The sequence below is a fragment of the Castanea sativa genome, chromosome 11, assembly GCF_040712315.1.
Source record: "Castanea sativa cultivar Marrone di Chiusa Pesio chromosome 11, ASM4071231v1".
Lineage (NCBI taxonomy): Eukaryota > Viridiplantae > Streptophyta > Magnoliopsida > Fagales > Fagaceae > Castanea > Castanea sativa.
The window spans coordinates 4,087,257-4,108,945 of record NC_134023.1 but is presented as its reverse complement, the minus strand read 5'-3'; the positions used below and the strand labels follow the sequence as shown (position 1 = coordinate 4,108,945).

Genomic DNA, 21,689 nt, shown 5'->3' with positions numbered 1-21,689 from the left:
CTTATACACTTCTAACCTGGGTTTCAAGCCCACACTCTACAAATTCATATTGTTTAAGGCTCATTGGGCCTGAGCCCATAACTGTTCTTGGGTCCAGGTGCAATTGTGCACTTACAAATAGCTATTCTTTAAAATGGGGAATAATTATTTCTCTCTAAAAGGGTTGCAATAGATATTCCTTAGCAGGTATATTAATTTCTAAATAAGCAAACTATTCATATACACATAACAATTATGAAAATAAAAATTCATTAAAAATTACTAATCTTTCTTTCAAATTTTAAAAAATATTTTTAAAAAAAATATAATTATATGAGTAAGATATTTCCTAAAATATATTTTCAGTTTTATTATAATGTTACAATTTATACAACTTGATTTAACATTCCATTATCTTCAGTGTTTTATTCTTATGTTGTCTTCAAACAAATGAATAGTAATAAGTATTATATTACAACATCTTGTATTCCTTGTAGTATCTATTCCTATTCCTATGTAATCATCATTACAGTCTACCAAACATGCTCTTAGTATTTCGCATTCATTAATTCACTTGACACAAAGATTAAAAAAACTTAAGTGGACACACACATGACACAAATTTCAGTAGATAATTATGATGTGGTTTCCACATAAATTTAGACACATGCCGCAAAATTGGATTCTAATTGAATTTTCTCTAAGTTTTGTATATATATATATATATATAGATAAAAATTAAACACAATTTTTATCATATAAATATAAATAATCAGTCAAATTATTTTTTTAAAAAGTAAATGTAATTAGTCACATATTAAAATTCTTACCTAAATTTAATACTACTTATGATCATTTGTTTTTCTAATTTTTAATGAGATAGAACGTATGATGATTTTTATTGAGTATATGTGTGTGGGGAGTAAAAGGACCCAAGTGGGCATGTGGGCCTTTGGGCTCTAGCAAGGAGAGCCGATCTGTTCATAAGCTAGGAATTTGTTAGTACTGTGAATCGGCCCATATGCCGAGGGTCCGAGGATACAGCCAAGGGTGAGTTCCTCCTCGGACTGTTCCAAGAGAACTCGGAGATTCATTACAAAGGTCAAGGCAGAATTCTGGAAAGACTGTTGGTTAAAAGGGGGAGACCTTGAACCTTCTAGATGCACTAGTGTTAAAGAAAATATCAAGAGTAAAGGCTGCCACCTCCGCATTAAAGACTCTGCACCTACCTCTCTGGCCGCATTAATGGGGAAGTGACCCCTGAACAGTAGGGCTGAAACTTCTAGTCACTATCCAAAAAGTATCAGGGAAGGAAGTATTTAAGGGGGGTGAAGGCCAAAGAGTGGAGGGGGCTATAATGAATAAAGAAATTAAGAATTGTAATCTTTAAGGAAGAAAGAGAAATAGTAAAGAAATAATCCTTGGCTCAAGTTTGAAGAGACCCATTTGCAATTATCATTCATTATTTACAAGTGTTTGCATATAAAAGCCTGTTATCAAGTTCTCAGTACCTTTAATCTAGATTTCAAACCCATGCTCTACAAATTTTCATTGTTTAAGGCTCATTGGGCCTGAGCCCATAATCTTCTTTGGGTCTAGGTGCAATTGTGTACTTACAATGTAATTGATGTTTTTTTTTTTTAGTTTTATATAGTTCATTAATATTTTTTTTTTATTTGAATAGTTCATTAATAGTAGATTTTTAGTATTTTACACCCATTAACTCACTTGGCACAAAAATTAAAAAATTTAAGTGGACATGTACATATGGTACAAATTTAAGTGAATAATTATGGTGTGGTTTCCACATAAATTTAGACACATAATGGAAAATTGGATTCTAATTTCAAATTCTAATTGAATTTTGTCTAAGTTTTGCTTATTAATATATATTAGTTTATAACTCGTGCATATGTCCAATACAATTAAAAAAAATTACAATTACACACATATATGGATTCAAATTATACTCTCTCTCTCTTTAATTTTTTTTTTAAATTTGTTTTCGATATACACCTGAGTTTACTCTATTTTTTTCTTTCCTTTTTTGTTTATTGAGTTTTTGATGATTTATTTATATTAAACCCTTCGTCTTTTGCACCTCATCAACTCACCTAGAATAAAAATTAAAAAAACTTAAATAGGACATGTGGCGCAAAATTAGACAACAATTGAAATTCAATTTAAAACCTAATTATATTTTTTCTTAGCTTTACCTATATATATATATATATATAGAGAGAGAGAGAGAGAGAGAGAGAGAGAGAGAGATTGTAACCCTAAACATATGCATGGATATACTAAGATGCAAAGTATAATTCCTATATATATAATTTAAATATTATTGATAATCATTTTTATATTTTGTTAACTCTTTAAAAAGTCTTGTAAGAATATTATTAGGTATAAAATATGTGGATTCTAGTTAGCTTAATGGGTAAAGTCTCTAATGGTTGAATAAGAGATCTAGGGTTCAATCCTCATCTACACCAAAAAACGATTGATGTCTTGGTTTGTAGATTTTCAATATACTAGTATGTAACCCGTGCTACCGCACAGGAATGAATATAATTAAATAAGACAATGGAAAAAAAATTGCATTTTATTAGTTAAGTGTTACTATTGGTTTTTTTTTATTTTTTTATTAATCATGAGTTTATTCATGTTTAAAAGGCTTAGTTAAGTCTAAATTCATATTATTAACCAGAAAATTTCATTAACAAAACTTAGCATTATGTAATTTTTTTACAATTTCGGTCGAGCAGACCAGCAAATCTTATATGATATGGCTTATCAACTGGGGCTTTACTTGTAATTGCTTATAAATAATTGGCATAAGAGTGGTTTGGGTGTATAGGTGGATTGTACGTTGGGCGTATAGGAAATGATGTTTGTATTGTCTATCTTCTAGCATAGATGAGTATAGTTTGATAAAATTTGTATCATTGATTTCTAGGAGGTATGTGATGTGTGTTCAGTGGATGGTTTACTTTTATTTTATTATTATTATTGTGTGGTTCCACATCAGTATGGTTCAGTGTCATCACAGTGACATAAAATATGCTTTGGACAAGAAAGATTGTGCTTTATTATTTAGTAGGTATTGTTTGGTAGATTAGACGTATAAATTCGGAGATTTTAAGTTACAAATGATGGTTCTAATTTATAATTTAGCAAACTTTATTAGAAAATGCAAATGATTCAAATTTTATGGTTCTAGCCTATAACCCCATGCATATGCATAGATTTACTTAAAAAATACATATTAAGATGCATAGTATAATTCCTATATATATATATATAATTTAAATACTATTGATATATAGTCATTCTTATATTTTGTTAACTCTTTAAAAAATCTTGTAAGAATATTATTAGGTAATGTAAATTGTCCAAATTGTTTTTTAAAACATTTTATTAATTCTTAATTTTTGATATTGTGAAGCACTTTTTATTTTTTATCTTTTTTTGCTGGCTTATTTTCTAAGTGATAATTGCCTGCTTCATAATTTTTTTTAATTATTATTTATTTATAGGAAAACTTCATATGATGTAGCGAAATTTTTTTATTAATTTGGATTAAAAAAAATTGAAATCAATATTTAAAACGAATATACAAGTTAGAATAATATTATTATAAATATCTTTTGTGCAATTTAAACATATTTGCTTGCTTGTTTTCTAATTAATAATTGTTTGCTTTTAATTTTACATAAACTTCATAATGTTAATAAGAAATTCTGAAGAAAAAAAATCTATAAAAAAAAGCATTCAAATTTTGAATGACACTTTTTTCCCCGTTAAAAATGAAGATAAACCTTGTAAAACACTGTACAGATAAATATTACATAGTAGGAAATTTAAAGCAATGAACACAACTGGGATTGCAATGTAATTTTCTACAATAAATACTGGATATGAGCCATATATTAGTCTAGTAGTTGGCAAAACAAAAGAAGTAGCCACCACAAAATTCCCCCTATGATCTCGGAAAACCAATTCGTCTTGAGAGGGGGGGAAAGAGAATTGTAGATGTTAGAGCTATGAAATAATAAAACATAACAAACAAATTTCAGTTGAATATAACTTTGACAATAATATTGGTTAATTTGGTGGTTTTGAATTCTAACACATAGGACCAAGTCAAACAAAGGAATAAATTAACTTGCATAGCACACAAAACTAACAAAAAATTCAAATAGTGCAAATAACGCTTAACCCGAAAACACATAACAAATGTTTTCCAAACTCAAACATGCTAGTAGTATAAACTTAAAGACTTTTAGTAAGCAATCAAAAAGGAAGAAGCATCACAAATTAATCCCCCAACCCACTTATATTTTATATGATAATGATATAATAGTTACATTCAAAACAAGATTGGCAGGGAAAGTTCAAAAGGTATATATGTCCCATTTAAACTCGGTTTCTTCATGTGGGCTTGGTTGGAAGAAAAGAAGGAAATCATATGGCCAATAAACATTAACATAAAGAAACTGGAAAAAGAGGGGGTGGGGGATTAATTTGTGGTGCCAGACAAATTTACTGATAGTAATAATCAAACGGATCAGTTAACACAAATTTTCTAAGCGAATTGTCCAAAGCTCAAACCCTATGAATATGACCAGCTATACATGCAACATTAATCATAGAAAAACTAATATATAAATATATAATTCAAAAACAAAATTTTCACATAAAGAAAGGAAAACATTTACTCACTTTTTCTTAGGAGTATGTGCTTTGTTTTGTTAATGGAGACTTTACTTTTTTGATCTTCATCATACCACTAAAAAAAAAAAAACGATTGCACAAATTGCAGCCCAAAGTGGGGAAAAAATAAGAATATGAAAGTAAGGGAGATAGAGAAAAACTACCTTCAATGCCTTTAAAAACTCAGAGCAAAGATTGTGCATTTGAGAGAAAGATGAAAGTTAAATGTGAAGATTTATGCAAGAGTAAAAGTTTGTGTTAGTTTTAACTTTTAAGTGGTGGAGGTGTAGGGATTTTTTTTTTGTGTGGAAAATGTGGCTGAATGTTTTTGGAAGGTTGTATGTTTATGCTTATATGAACAATAAATGTGATGATAGGGATTTTTATAGTGTGCAAGTTAAATGTTTTTGCTTAGGTGAATGAACTTGATTATTGTGGTTTTCTAATTTCCGTGTTAGGTGTTAATGCATGCACAAAAATTTAAAATTTTAGATAAGATACATTATGCAAAATTAACTATCCAATTTAGAATTTAAATTATATTTTCTCTCAGTTTTTGATTTTATAAATATATATATAATATTCCTTTGGCACAAATAATAATAATAATAATAATAATAATAATAATAATAATAATAATAATTATTATTATTATTATTATTATTATTATATTTTTGAAAAATTAGTGATTAATAATAATATTGTTGTTGTTGTTAATATTTGAATAACAAATGTGATACCTAACTTATATTTCATCAATCTTCTACTACTATACAGATCTATATACAAAAATAAAATAAACATAAATTTGCTGCTATACGGATCTATTTATTCCAAAATAAAATAAACACAAAAAAAAAAAAAATCAAAGCCGATGGATCTTATTCCATAGACTTCTTCACTCCAAGAAGATTAGACTTCTTCAATCTTCACTTCAAAAATATTAGTAACAATTACTTCTTGTACTCCTCCTTTTTGGATTGTCTTTGGAGTCTCAAATAAAAATGTTAATGCAATAGAAAGTGTGAATAAACGCATCCTTTAAATATACAAAGAGTTCTACCACTTTTTCAGCAATATATTGAAAAAAATTTGTCAACCCATTACAATAATATATTTATTTGAAATATAACAATGGAAATTGCTCTAGAGCTACAGCATTAACTTTGATAAATTGCAAACCAAGTCAAATTCTTAGCTGCAACATTAAAAAATTGGTAACATAGTAGATATCCATTTCAACTTTAAAAAAATAAAAACAAAAACAACAAACAAACAAACAAAGAGTTATCTGATAGCCTAGACAACAAAAAGGGTAATAATGATTTCAAGCATTTCCTTGTGAATTGGGGTTAGTTTGTATAATAAAAGAAAATGTTAGGATGTAGGAGTAAAAGTGTAAAACTATGAAAAGCATAGATGGTGGCTTGGGACAAACAAATATTTTTATAGGCATTCCAGACCACTACCTCTTTGGTGTCTCTCTTCACATGCTGAACCAAAAGTGGATACCTGTAATATAGGTCCAAAAAAAAAAGTGATGATCAAAAGTTGTTTCATCTTTGTACCATCACCACAATAACATCAATAATAGGAAAAAAAAAAATTATAATTAAACAATAAAAATTATTCACAAAAACGAACGAAAGTACAGACAGATGAAATAAAGAAGTAATCAAACCCTAGGAAGCATAAACCAGGACCATTAACATTGTGAGTACAATCGGAATATATAAAGAACCTCTTTTTATATAAGATACAGAAATATCCAAATACATACATCATTGATACCGAAAGATTCTTTTCAAATGCCATAGCATTCATTGAATAAGAGGAGAGATGTATATGAAGGTGCCTGAATCGATGTGGTAATTGGGTACATGCATTGTTAGGTGAGTAGGAGAGGAAGAATTTTGGGTTTTGATTATTGTAGAAGGGGAGGTGAACTTGGAAATACATATGTGTAAAAAAAAGAAAAAAAAGCACACCGGAAGTACAACATGGAGCCACATGAATCTTGACACATGGCACAAAATTAGGATTCTAATTTAAAATTTTAATTTGAGTATCTCTCTGCTTCACCTATAATATATATATTTGCTAAAAAATTGCAGGTTTTTCCCTAATAGCTAATTAAATAAGTAGATCATTCAAAATAAGCTCCATTACTATACGAGAGTTGGACAAATTTTCAAATCTTTAGATTGATAGCAAGTCAGCAACGAGCCTTTGTTGCCCCATCTCAAAGTCGAAGAGACATTGTCTTTTTTTTTTTTTTTTTTTGAGAAAGCGAAGAGACATTGTCTGCACTTGATTATACAATATTGGATCTAAAGTATACCCTTTATATGAACATTTATATGGGAAAATGATTCAAACATAATAAATACAAAATAGTAAAATATTTATATACTTTAATACGGGTAGATTAAAGAATAAAGAGAGATATAAGTCATATAACAGAAAAAATATATAATCGATTATAAGATGACATTACAATTGTAACATTACAGTTAAAATTATAACTCTCTCAAAAAAAAATTATAATTATAATGTTACAATCATTGTCACTACTTGGATGCAGCAAAAATTTCTTATAACATACATAGTTATTTTTACTCACGATTGAGTGAGTTTGAAATTTTAGTTGCATCTCTCCATGCATCAAAAAAGTGGCCTAAAACTTTAAAAAAAAAAAGTATAATCTTATTTAAGTCTAGAATTTTAAATTGTGATATACGTTGTTGATTTATTTTATTAATTCTTTATAGTTTACAATTGTTATTCAAGAGGAAAATATATTTTATACTCAATTATATATTTTGAGTTCTAAAAGTATGATCACTACTTAATAAGTTAATATTTGAACCGTACCCAACTTCTACTAAAGCTTGTTTAGTCATTGTTAAACTCATTTATTGAAAGCTACCTCACAATTTTTTTATGGCTTCAATTGTTTTAAATTGTTTATAATGTTTTGGTGCAGCCAAAGATGATTTGGTTCATCTATCATTGTTTAAAAATTAAAGGCATTAGAGTAAGTTTGAGTTTAAATACAAACTGGACCTTTTGTTGCTTCGAAGAGGTGATCCACTCTCTTCTTCAACTAGAAATTATAATATTTTTAGGTTATTGTTCTTCTTTGACTTTCTTTTTCTTATTTAAATGCCATTTGGTTTCAATGTTTCTTCTTTTGCATAGTTGGCATGAAAAGGTTGGTGTCCTTGTTTCTCAAAGTGAAACCCTACCACCTCATAAGATGTCACATAACAATGAATATGCCGATCTTTCATAATTAGTAGTGATAATGAAAAACTAGCATACTTTTATTAGCCACTACAGAAACAATGAACTTTCTTATCAATGACAAATTAATAAACATCATTTATATAATAAATGCCGTTTTCAAATATAGCTAGCTAATAGTGTTAGATTTCTTAGCATATCAAGCTAGTCTCATCAGATTTTTTTGACAAACAATATCAAATTATATCATATTTGCAATAATCATCATTAAAGAATTAAATTTATAAATTTTATTAGTTGAGGCATTTTGAATCACTAGTAATTTACCATGATATTTTATTTTAATGATCCTAAACTTTTTTTTTTTTTGAGATGATTGAATCTATCTATTTTATATCTTCTATTTAAATTAGGTTTCTCATATTATTTGCCTACACTTATTTAAGGGGTAATTTGGACTGTAACTTAATAGGGAGCATAAAAATAACCGATTCTTTTATTCTCAAGACCATCTTTAGTTAATCGTACAATAAGAGAAGATTAAAATGGTTTAAAATGAAAATAAGTAAAATCAAAATCACATAAAAAAAAAGAGTTAAGTATTAAAATAAGCTTTGACTCATCACTTCAAAAAGCTTAAACCAAACTGAAGTTAGGTTGTTTGAGACAAAATATTCTATACATGAACATAGTTTTCCTCCAGTCCAATTACATTAATTATTCTCACTCCATTATTTGACCAATAAATAGTGGGTTCTTCTATGTTACACATGGAATATGATACCCACTACAGTAAGAACCGTTCATTTCAAATGTTTTAATCTTAATTTTTTATTTATATTTATGAAGAAATTATATAAACTAAAACACCTGAAAATACATTATTAAAATGAATATATGATTATCATCACATAATCACAAATGATTTTTTTTTTTTTTTTGAGGGGAACACAAATGATTATTATGATGGAGTTTAAAACACTTCAAAAACACTATTAATATGATTATTATATGATTGTCATTGTAATGGGTTTAAAGAACTTTCCAAAAAATAATGTCCCTCATGATTCATGAATATATTTTCAAAGACTAAATTGCAATTTATACCCTTAAAGTTTAAGGTGATTTTGATTTTTTCCTTTAAAGTTTTAAAATTTAGATCCATATCCCTAACGTTACTTATTATTTGGATTTAAGCCATTTCATTCATGTGCCATGATGAGATGTTCCTTAAATGTCATCTTAACTCAAAAAGATGAAATTTTATAAATCCAAAATTTGAAAATCTAGGAGGTAAATTCAAATCCCAAACTTTAATGTTGTAAATTGTAATTTTAGTCAAAATAATATCTAACATGACTTTAATAAGATTCAAAAACAACAAAATTTTGAACGAAAAAAAGGAAAAAAAAAAAAAAAGAGAAGAAGAATTTTTTAGATTAGTAAGCACTTAACAAACACATTATCGAGACAAATTAATGTAATGACTTAAATCTAAACAATACTTAAAGTTGGGATTATGGATGCAAATCTTGAAACATTTTTGTTAGGAGATTTAATTAAAATTATCCCAAATTGTGCAAGTCAACCTAATTCTAATTAATAATAAAACCAGGTATAGCTTCTAAGTTGTTTTGCTCAAAATCCAACTCATCGGTTAGCTCAAATTCTCACTAACCTAACCTTTAACAGGGTTGACCGTACCGAAAGCCAAAACTGTACCCAGCCGACCAGTAGGACCGACTTAAAATCTAAAAAATAGGGAAAGCCCAAAGGAGGCCCAGACTGGGTCTGACGTGGCCTTCGAGGAGGGCGTGTTGAGTCACGACAAACTCACCTACGCAATTCATACCAACCCCTTTCCTCTACTTCCAATCTCATTGTATTTTTATACTACCATGCATCTAGACCGTCCTTTTCTATTAAGACTCACTTAGATCAACGGTGAAGATCAGCCTGAGTTGTTGGCTCAGATTAAAAAAGAGAGGGTTTAAGGTTGTTTGGCTTTTATTATTTTTTTTATAGAAAACATCTTAAAAAAATAATTTGTTGTTAGAAAACACCTTAATGATATTTTATTCTTAATATCTATTTAGAAAAGAAATATCATAAAAAGTCTTTTATATTTTTTTATAGTTTTTTTTTTTTATAACAAATAGCTTACAAATTTGTTACAATATTTTTTTATTGCGAGTAGTGTTTATTACACACAAAAACTCTTGAGAGTGTGTGTAAAATTGTTTGTGTGCAATAAGTTTAATTCATTTTTTGATTGAATGAATTATTATTGAAACAAATAAAAAAAAGTACAATAGTAAAATAAATATTTTCTTTTAATTTTTGAAATTTATATTTATGAAAAATATACCATCAAAAATAGATTACAATTTTTGAAGTGAAGGGTTGAGGAGTATGGTATGATATGCCTAGATGCAATGAGGAGGTGGGCGTGGGAGACTATTGAACGACAAAATTTTGATATAAACTGATAGTTTATTGGGTGAATTCTATCTTAGTTTCAACTTCCAAGATGCTAAGTGTTTTAATGCATTAGACACGATACAAAAAAGACATATAACATATTTCTTTTGTCCACGCATCAGTTTAGAACACTAGAACATAAAATAATAGACCTAAATTGTCAGAGAAGTGCTATATTTATAATATTGTCACAATAAATCATGAATAATTAGATATTATCGATTAATTGACTCTAATTTAAACTTACTATTAAAATTACTTTATTACCCTATCAATAACAAATTTTTTTAATTTTCATTTTCCTACTAAGACAAAACATCCAAAATTTTATGACAGTTTTATTATTTTTTTAAAAAACTCTGTTTTCTTTCCAAAACAAGAACCCTTGCAGGCCACCATAGCAACGTTTGGAAAAGCAACATATCACAACCGTCCATTCCTAGGCCAACAAAAACTAACGGCAGACCATTCTTGCAGGTTTACACATAAATCCAGACGATACGACCTCGAATACACCACCAACCTGCGCTTTTTTTTTTTAAAACACAGTAAGCAAGCTAGCAGTACAGAAAGAAAGAGAACAGAGAGAGAGAAAAAAAAAAAAGAGCGAATCACAGACAAAATACAAAGCAAGTCAGACAGACAAAAAAAAAAAAAAAAAAAATCAGTTCCATTTCTCTATTTGCCTAAGAATCTCCGCTCGATTATTCACATTTTTAAATATAAAAAAAAAATAAAAATATCAAAAAACAAATCATAAACACATTGAATTTTTTTTTTTTTGTGTGTGTATATATATAGTGGCATAAGCCGCACGCTTGATAAAAAGCCTTCTCTCTCTTTGCTTCGTTTTTTAGGGTTTTTCTCTCTCACAGAGATATTATTTTGTTTGTGAGAAGACTCTCTGAGAGAGAAAGGTTTGTAATTTGTGTGTTGAAAAATTTGATCTCTGTTTTGTGAGAAAAAAATGGCGGCTTCTACTATGCTCAGATCTGCGGCTACAGCTACGGCTACGGCTTCTTTCATCGAGGCCTCTTCTTCACCGTCCGATCGGTTTTCCAAGGTTTTTATACGTTATTACTTCACTGCATCACCGTTTTTTGTTTTTTTTTGGTTCTGTTTTGTTGTTTTTCTAAACGGAAATGTAATTTTGTTAAGGCGTTTGGTTGCCGAGAAAATTTTCCGAAATGAAAGAAATCATTTCTTTATTTATTAGAAACTTCATCACTCAAGCACCACAACTTCATCACTCTAATATGAGTTTTATTAGATTTTTAGATCATATATTTCTATATATTGATCAGAGCTTGATTTCATTACTCTTCTTTTAACTTTTTTTTTTTTTTTTGCTGAGGCGTTTGGTTGGTGAGAAAATGTTGCAAAATGAAGGAAATCATTATTAAGAACAAACTTTATTACTATAAAAAAATCAAAATCACTGTAATTTTGGCCAAGTTAGCTTGTATGTCTATATCAATTGGAGCTTAATTTCTTTACTCTGTATTTACACAAAAAATCACACACATCAAAATATTATAATTTTTATTAGTTATATGATTTTTTTGCTAATCTTCTCTAAATTCTCAGGTTTCAAGCATCAGTTTCAGTCGCAATCTCAACTCGTTGAAGCGCCAATCTAGCCTTTTTGGCACCTCTGTTCCCAGTGGATCATCTTCCTTACAGTTGAGTAATCCAACAATTTTAATTTTTTATACATTATGTACGTATGTATCTCTGTTTGTGTATATATTATGAATTTCGTGTTCTCTTCAAGTGATTGAAATTGGAATTATTGAATCAATTGTCAGGACATGTAGTGTGAGGAGCGTCCAGCTCGTTAAGGCCACTGCTACTGAAATACCTCCTACAGTTCCAAGTATGAATGCAAATTACGCAAATTATTTGTATTTTAAATTTCTCTGTGATGTATTGGTGATTTTGTGCTTGTTTGGTGGTGTTCACTTTTATGTTTTTTTTTTGTTTAGGATCAAGGACTGGTGGGAAGGCGAGGATTGGAATCAATGGTATGTTTTCCTATGAGTACTGTTGTTTGTGTTCTGTTTTGGTTTTTTGAAATACAGTGGTTTGCAGGTTGATAATGTATGTTAAAGCATATTTAAAACCGTTTTTGTTTGTTAATGTGAGGATTTATAGCTGTAGATTATGGTGATTTATGTGTATTGTTTTTGCTTTTATGGTTTCTACTATTGATGTTAGTTAGTAGCGGGTGAAAAGTAAGGCTTGGGATGCCAAAGAGGAAATTACTTATAAAGGGGTTTATGGGTTTGCACATTGTTTAAGTGTTGAGATATTTCACGGTTTTACTAAAATTCTGTAGTTGTTTCATTGTTTGGTTATGGGTCTATTGATAAGTAGTTTAGAGAGTTCAGTACATGATAGCAGCTGTCTCATCTATCTTGGTTATGTAATATAAACTCTGTTTGTTATGCATACCAACCCAATGTGATAAATTACTTGGATAGGGTCCAATCCTCTGTTATGTTCTCTGAATATGGTAACCACTCCTATGATTATCTTTAGGCGTTTCTTCTGATGTAGGTCGGAGTGCTGCCCTGCCAACAAAAGGGGTATTTAGTGGGTCACAGTTTAGGGTTGGGTGGGAGCTACTGTGCTTTGTGGCCATAAAAATAATGTAATTAGAGAATTTGTGATGCTTTGGTTTGATGATTTCAAGATAAAATGCATTACCTTGTGCTTGTTGATTTCAACCCTTTCTAGAAGGATCTCTTAAAATTTGGTTCAAGTTATTTAATGTAACTTACGAGTATTGGACTAGGGAATTCATTTGTCATTTATTTTGGCCTGCTTTATGGTGGCACTTTGGTTTGATATATGTAGGACCTCGTATGGATTGTTTGCATAGTCTGTTATCTAGACAATGTATAACTTGGTTTCTCATATAAAGACAAAATTTATTTAGTCTTATCGGTCAACTTGATTTTGGCTTCAAGTTTCTAGATTATCAGTTCTACTAAGTTTGGCTCAGTGGTTGCTTGTGTCATTCTTTGTCTTTTCTGGCTGAAATGATGTACCGCTTAAAATGTCAATTGCTTGAGATAGGTGACTTCTTTGCTTACATACTAAAAATAGTAAAATTCTTATTGCCTCATATCATTCAGAAGTTATTTCATTCTGCCTACAAATGATGATATATCCATGATCCTCATCTTACACAGGTTTTGGTCGGATTGGAAGGTTGGTACTTCGAGTTGCAATCTCCAGGGATGATATTGACATTGTATCAGTCAATGATCCTTTTATTGATGCTAAGTACATGGTATGTACATTCAGTCTCTTTCTTGTAAATCACAGATTTGAAGATACTGGATGACGAACATTTGGCGATTATTATTGAAGTCCAATTTAAAAATTTTGGTTTTTCTACTAGTTAGTCCTTCTGTTTTAGTTAAAGTCTAAATCGCAAATTACACTCCTAAAGTTTGGGGTAGTTTTGATTTTTCCCCCCTAAAGTTTTAAAAATGTGATCCGCTCCCCTAACATTAGGGTTTGTTTTGATTAGGAGCCATTCTGTCCATGCCTGTGCCTAGATGGCTGTTAAATGCTACCTAAGAATGTCACATATGATAGTTGGTCCAATGAAAACATACCATGTCATTTACATATGCCACATCAACTAAATAGCCTAGAAACAAAAATTAAAAAATTCTTTTAAAATCCTAAAATTAATAAAATAAAATAAAACAATTTTGTAACATAATTTTATTTGCATCTTGATCTAAACCCATTTAGAAATGAAATTAAATAGAACAAGTGGAGTGGGAGAAATGGGATCTTGATCTACAAAACAGAAAATATAAATACATAAGGCCCTGTACTCTCTTGAGGTGCTACTATAAATTGAAGCGGTAGTATGAAACCCTATAAAGAGGTCCTCCGACAAGCAGCCGGGTACTTATCCCTTAATGCGGGACCTTGGAAAGCTGTCTTTGCACTTGTAGTTGTAGAGGATCTGATAGAAACACTGGCATCTCAGACTGCTAGTGCTATTGTCCTTATATTAGGGACCCCATATAGCTCATGGCTCGCTATGGTGCCTACACATTATATGGTGTTTTGAAACATGTGGTTTACTCTATGAGTTTACATTTGGTTGCATCCCTGGATTTTCTTTTTTCCCCTTTTCTATTACTCACGAGGTGGGAGAGTTGGACTATTAACTTCTCTTTTACATTAGGATAGTGATCTAATTAGTTGTTTGAGTTCTCTAGATATGATAGTTTGGTAGTAACTTACTGTTCATCTTTTGTAGGCATACATGTTAAAGTACGACTCTACTCATGGAGTTTTCAAGGGAACAATCCAGGTCCTGGATAACTCCACTTTGGAAATTAATGGGAAACAGATTAAAGTTGTAAGTAAAAGGTATTGGCCTTAACATCTCATCCTTATCTTTGTGTCTGCATTTTGTATTAATTGCAGGAACATCTAAAGTTATATCTACTAAGGAGTAACTTCCATGACTACTTATTCTCTCAGGGACCCAGCAGAGATTCCTTGGGGTGATTTTGGGGCAGACTATGTTGTCGAATCCTCTGGGGTTTTCACAACAATCGAGAAGGCTTCAGCACACAAGAAGGTTGGTGTGATAATCAATTACACTCTCTCTCTCTCTCTCTCTCTCTCTCCATATATTTCCTTTATTATGAATCGCTTACTCCATATTTACAATTTTTAAGTTGAGCTTTTTTCGATTTGCCTCTGCAGGGTGGTGCCAAGAAAGTTGTAATATCAGCTCCATCAGCTGATGCACCTATGTTTGTGGTAGGAGTAAATGAGAAGACATACAATCCAAACATGGATATTGTTTCCAATGCAAGCTGCACTACCAATTGTCTTGCTCCTCTAGCAAAGGTCTGGTTGCGCATCTTAAAGCTTATTAAGTTCTATTCATCTTTTTTATAATTCTTTTGCTTTTTATGTTTAATAGTAACCTGGTAGGAGATGAATATGAAATGTCTACCTGTTCTCTTGATATTTATCTAATTTTTTGTGCTCCTGTTTTGCAGGTGGTTGATGAAGAATTCGGTATCATTGAAGGTCTAATGACAACAGTGCATGCAACTACAGGTCTCTGTCTCTATCTCTCTTTCTCTCTGTTAAAACATGTTGCGTGTTTTGTAACAAATTTATGGTTTTCTATTTTCAGCAACTCAAAAAACTGTCGATGGTCCTTCAATGAAGGATTGGAGAGGGGGCCGTGGAGCTTCACAAAACATCATTCCTAGTTCAACTGGTGCTGCTAAGGTGTGGTGATTTTTCCAAGAAATATAATTTAGGACAATTGCATTAGATACAACCCTTTATATTGGTGGTGAGTGTTGTGGTAACTTAATGTTTTTGGTATTGCAGGCAGTTGGGAAAGTTCTTCCACAGCTTAATGGAAAGCTTACTGGAATGGCCTTCCGTGTCCCAACACCTAATGTTTCTGTCGTAGACTTAACTTGTCGACTTGAGAAGAGTGCTTCCTATGAAGATGTCAAGGCAGCTATTAAGTATGTTTCTATTTTTTGTTTTTTTTGTTTTATGTGATCTTGTGTATTCTCTTCTTTTGGCAGTTATTAGGGGTCTTTCATGATGTGATGTTTTTACTTGATGATTGACTGAATTCACCTTGGAATTTTCAAATACAGGTATGCCTCAGAGGGGCCACTGAAAGGCATTCTTGGATACACAGATGAGGATGTTGTCTCCAATGATTTTGTTGGTGACTCAAGGTATCTCTCTCTTGTGCTTTGATTGTTTTGTGGTCTTTTACTTCTCTATGTTGTGAAAACTATTGGCAAATGGCAATTTCAAGCTCTTTGAGGCCTCCTTTGTTTTGTGCTGGATTGGCTTTCTGGTTCCTGTGATAATGTTCTTAAAGAAAGTAATAGAGAATGCATCATCTTCTATTCCTTGATATTTTGACCTTTGTGCCTAGCAATTGCACTGCACTTCACAAGTTTCCAGGATCTGCACCTTTGTCAATCTCATCCTTGCTTGCTTTTACAGACTATTGTTGAAAAAACACTGAGATTTGCAATCTCCATTTGGTTTCATTGGATTTTGTTTCATTTCAGGTCAAGTATATTCGATGCAAAGGCAGGGATTGGGCTCAATAACTCGTTCATGAAGCTTGTTTCATGGTACGACAATGAGTGGGGATACAGGTACAGCTTCTCTCTTCCTCAGCCACCAACGCACAAAGATATTGACAAATGCAACTCCTTTACTAACAATTTTCATGCAATTGTGTATGATTGATCATATCTGTTGTTTTTTTTCTTACAGTAACCGAGTATTGGACCTTATAGAGCACATGGCATTGGTAGCATCACTCAATTAAGAAATACCATCAGACGTTTTCTGCTGTTGGATGGAACTGCAATTTTTAGCACTTGCTATATGAAGTTTGATCAAAAGAGTTAGGATATAAGTTTGATAGTTTTCGGTTTTATTGTTTGAGTGGACTTCATAATCATGTGACTTCAAAATAATGAAATATTCAAAAAAAATGTATGAGGAGCTCATTCCAGTAATGCATAACGTTTGGAATTTGCCATCTATACTACAACCAATATCTCCAATTTTCCCATATTTTTACTTGAGAGCTTGATACCGTGTCCAAGTAACGCCTTCTCGTTTCGGTTGAATTTCTAAGTTACGTTGATGGGTGTATCTTTTGGCCCATTTGGTAGGCTATTTTTGACTTTTGAGGGCCTTTTAGTATTATTTGAAAAGCTGGGACCCCATGTCTTTTAGCGTAACGGTTTTGGTGTTAATTAGATTTCAAGAATGCTCCAAAAAAAAAGGGAAAAAAAGAAAAAACCAAAAAGAAGGCTCTAGAATGATTATGTATCACGAGAGTTTTGCATAATCACGAGAGTTTAGTTGAAATATGCGTAAGCGTAGGCAAAGATTTACTTTTACTCTCATACGTATTTTCCTTTTGACAATTACAATTTGGGTCCGGTTAATGTGCCTTAGGCACATATTAAGCCATCTATTTATAATAAAATTTTTTCAGGCACATATTAAGCCATCTATTTATAATAAAATTTTTTCAGAAATTAAAAAAGTTGTTAATATTTTTTCAATTTTTGAGATTTTTTTTTTTAAAAATGAATAATTATTATGTGCCCTTAAGACACACATTAGTAAAATCCTTACCATTTTTGTACAAAACCCAAAAGAAAAACCATTGTTATATTTGTTAATACCTAGTGGAAGAAGTCAAGAAGAGAATGATCAAATTTGATTTTGACAGACTGAACTGAACCCTTTGACCCTTCGATCCAAAATTTTAATTGAAAGAGAAAATGGTGATCGCGACTAACAGCAGTTTTCCACAGGTCAAAAGCTTGGGTTTCTTGAGGTTGAGGAATAAATACCTGGATGTGCCAATTTCAGAAAAAGTCCTATCATCAACATCAACACATATTTTGACTCAACATTAACATTATCACCTCCAATCCTCTAATCATTACTTGCTTCCTCCTCTTCTGAAATGCAAAAAGCACATGTCCTTTGATATATTACCCTCATGCAAGAAATTAAGATCTATAGTAACAAAAAGAGAACTTTAAGAGAAAATACCACATTAAAAAGGCACCTCTACCTTCTCTAGGAAAAGTGATCCCTAGCAAAATAAAAAGCTAAAAGAAACATAAACATATGATCATGAGTCATGACCCTAGAAAATCCAATCTATTGAGTTCAGAAAAATTAAAGAAACAAGATCCATCCTCAGAATTATTTGGATATCTTAACAATCATTCGAATATGGGGATTATTTGTATCTGCTATTTTTATTGTTGATGATTAATACTTCAAAGATTAACTCACAAACAGAGCATCCTATGAAATTATTTGCACTACAGTATCAAGGACACTAGAGCAAGGTAAGGCACAATTCACGATGCCATAAACAAGCAACATAGTTTATTAAGTTGAAATTGTTCTACTTTTAATTTGAACTAGCCATGGTCCCGCGCGATGCGCGGATAATACTTTAAGCTGTTATGTGAAAATCTTATATAGAATATCAAAATATTTTAAAAAAATAATATGAAGTAATGTTGCAATAACATGAAGAGATTTTTGTTAAATTAATGATGTAATACGAAATTAAGGGGTTGAAGAGCTTAAAACTATAGAGAAAATGTTACAGAAATTAGAAATTAGTTATTATGTGGTGTAATATCTTCTAAAAAAAAAATGGTGTTATAAGTTGATTGTTTGTATAATCATTTTTTTTTTTGCTGAAATTTTTAATAATAATTATTGTTTCTACATTGGCTTGGAGTTGGAATTTGTAAATTCATGTAAATGTTTATTTTTTTTTTTTTTTGAGAAAAATGTAAATGTATAGTTGGCTTATGGAAATATTATCTAAAATTTATGATGTCACATTTATGTTATTGAAGTATGATAGTGGTAAGTTAAACCCTTAGTGAAAATAGTGACATCCTATTAATGAATTTTGTTATAATCCAAATATGTAAAGAACTTGAGTTGTAAAGCTAAATAAAAAATTACTCTTACAAAGCGCCGCATGATAGAATCGCATGGTCTCTCACGTGATGTTTTTTCTTTCTTTTATATATATATATATATATATATATATATATAATATTAGTGCATACTTATAGATAATTAATGTGTATTCACTTCATTGACACATGCAATGAATTAAAAGTTTTACATAAATGAAAACTTTGATGAGGTGAAAGCCTAAATAAGAGAAGATCAATAAATGTGCCACTTGGCAGAGCCTTATGCTCTCTCACATGAGATCTCTGTCTAAATAATTCTATTTATGATTTTAATGTCTAAAGCTTGAGGCATGATGATAATGGTAGTGCAAACATACTAAGCTGAATTTACAACATGATTCTATTAGAAGTAAAAGAACTATCTACCAATTTTATTTTTATTTTTATTTATATATAAGATAGAAAGTTTATTTTAACCTAATCTAAGTGTATATGTGTATGAAATTTCCTTCTAGAGACTTGAACCATGACCTTTGCTCTTTACACCCCACAAGCACTTATACATCTAATCTACTGTTCTTCATATCTACAACAGAGAGAGGCTATTATTTGGGCATTGATTTTGTTGATAAATATATGGAGAGTAGCTAGCTCTCATAAAGGCATTATAATAATGGCAATAATTCCTTAAGAGTACAAGCCTCACAGCTCAACTAGAGATTTCATGATGAGTAATTACTCCTACCACAAATGACAAATCCAAGGATGTCAAGCATTGAGAGTTGAGACGCTGAAACCAACCCCTCCAATACGGTAAGTACTTGTTTCACAAAATTCAATTTTTAGGTCATCCGTCCATTAGTTTCTCCCACCAAATCAGTATGCTGACCTGGTGAGGGTGTGGGCTATAAAATACTTTCCCCTCAATGACAAGTTAATGGATTTGTCATATATATATATATATATATTTTTTTTTTTTTTCAATTGAGGTGTTTTTACTATAGTATATTTAGAAATAATTTTGTATGTAGTTTCTCACAAAATTTCCTTTGCTAGATTAATTTTTTTATTTTACTTTTTTTCTCATGATTTATTTTGTTTATATGGAAGTCATTCAAGTTATTTCTAATCATGCTATGACCTGAATATAAATCTATGTTAAAGGTGGGAGCTTAATTGATAAAATCCCGATTTGTCTCTCTCTCATTGTCATAGTTTACAACTCAACTTGGTAGCAAATTATCAATCCCTTTGTTTGTTTGGATGATAATATTTTCACAAAACCTTTAGCTATTGCCTCCCTTCTGTAATTGTCTCTTAAGCTGGACTCGTTTGATTTCTATACTCTAGTTGTTTTTTTATATTAGCAAATTAATAAGGGTATTTTTGTAAATAAGCCTTGTTATAAATATATGCTAAGGTAGGGGCATGACTGATAAAGACCTAAACTAACTCTCTCTCTCTCTCTCTCTCTCTTTATATATATATATATATATATATATATATATATATATTATTCCTCCTTTTCCTCTTTTCTCTTAACCCTAATTTCATAATTTACAACTCAATTGAAGTCATGATTTATTGTTTCTAAAGTAACATTTTAGTAGTTGTTGCTCAAAAGATGATCATATATATAATTTTAAATCTGAAATAGAGAGAAAATTCAATTATAATTTAATTAGAGTCTAAAATGATTAGAATCATTTTAGTCATTTTGGTTTATGTTGGTCCATCTCAGTCCACTTAGGTCCATTCAATCTAGTTTGGTTCTCTTCAGTCCACTTAGGTTTTGTTGGTCAATTTGACTATATGTTGCTCTTCAATCCATGATACTCCTTAAATATACAAAAATATGATAAAAATAACATAACAAATAAATTAAAACAATGTAAAATGATTGAACTGCTCAGTGATAATGCATATTTCTTTTGTACTTTTTCTTATATTTATCTACATAAAACTTTTTACAAGTTCTAGAAGTTCTTAAATTGATTAGAATGGAGAAAGTTAATATATGAAGATTGAGAAGTATTGTCAAGATAGTAGCAACAATGTTTTGTAACGTAAAGCAATTTTGATAGTATTGCTTAGAGGACCAAAATTATTAAACATTAATAAATAAATGTTGGGTTGTCTATCTTTCTATGTAAGTAATTATTTCTGGTCATTTTGGGAGATGATGCTAATATTACAAATCAAATTCTCTTACATTATTTCACTTTATATCACTAAAATTCTATTTACTTTCACATAGTTCACACTTTTTAGCAAGTGTTCTTGATATATATATATATAGACATACATCCACACTTGGATGCTTTCCTTGGCAATTCTACAATCAACAATACATTACTCTTGCCGTATAATTTATAATTTATTGCATTTATTGTTGACACATGATATTTTTTAATTCAGGTTTCCTCTCTTCCTTCTTACTAGGATGTATATAATAGCTATTATCATATTGTACACCACAATATAAATTGGACCTACAGTTAAACATTTTTGGTTTAGGCTTAAGTGCATTTCAAACTAATCCGCTCTTCTTCCAAGTGTTTTTTTTTTTTTTTTTTTGGGTTTACTTCTACTATTTTCTAAGCCAATTTGTTAAAATTTTAGAAATTGTGTTTGACTTCATCTTGCTAGGTTCTTTTTTCATGATCATTGGTTTATATGCTATGATTAGGGCTAAAGTTGAAGATCTGGAAGAGATCAAGCAAGATACAGTTCTAGAGCTATATTACATGAATC

General features: G+C 30.3%; 1 protein-coding gene across 2 annotated transcripts; it reads left to right on the top strand.

Annotated features, from left to right (window-relative positions):
• Nucleotides 1-10,945: 10,945 nt before the first annotated feature.
• On the top strand, nucleotides 10,946-17,004 carry LOC142615860 (glyceraldehyde-3-phosphate dehydrogenase GAPCP1, chloroplastic-like). 2 transcript variants are annotated; one of them, XM_075788771.1, is made up of 14 exons: nucleotides 10,946-11,482; nucleotides 12,007-12,101; nucleotides 12,228-12,295; nucleotides 12,405-12,443; nucleotides 13,617-13,717; nucleotides 14,711-14,823; nucleotides 14,938-15,037; nucleotides 15,166-15,312; nucleotides 15,468-15,528; nucleotides 15,608-15,705; nucleotides 15,811-15,953; nucleotides 16,092-16,175; nucleotides 16,521-16,610; nucleotides 16,732-17,004. In XM_075788771.1, exons 1-14 carry the CDS (start codon nucleotides 11,387-11,389, stop codon nucleotides 16,784-16,786), a joined length of 1,290 nt encoding a protein of 429 aa, XP_075644886.1. In that variant the 5' UTR covers nucleotides 10,946-11,386; the 3' UTR covers nucleotides 16,787-17,004. The 2 variants fall into 2 exon arrangements, with proteins under 2 accessions (XP_075644886.1, XP_075644885.1); XM_075788770.1 differs by having other exon boundaries at nucleotides 11,241-11,482; nucleotides 12,228-12,307.
• The last annotated feature ends 4,685 nt before the right edge of the window (nucleotides 17,005-21,689 follow it).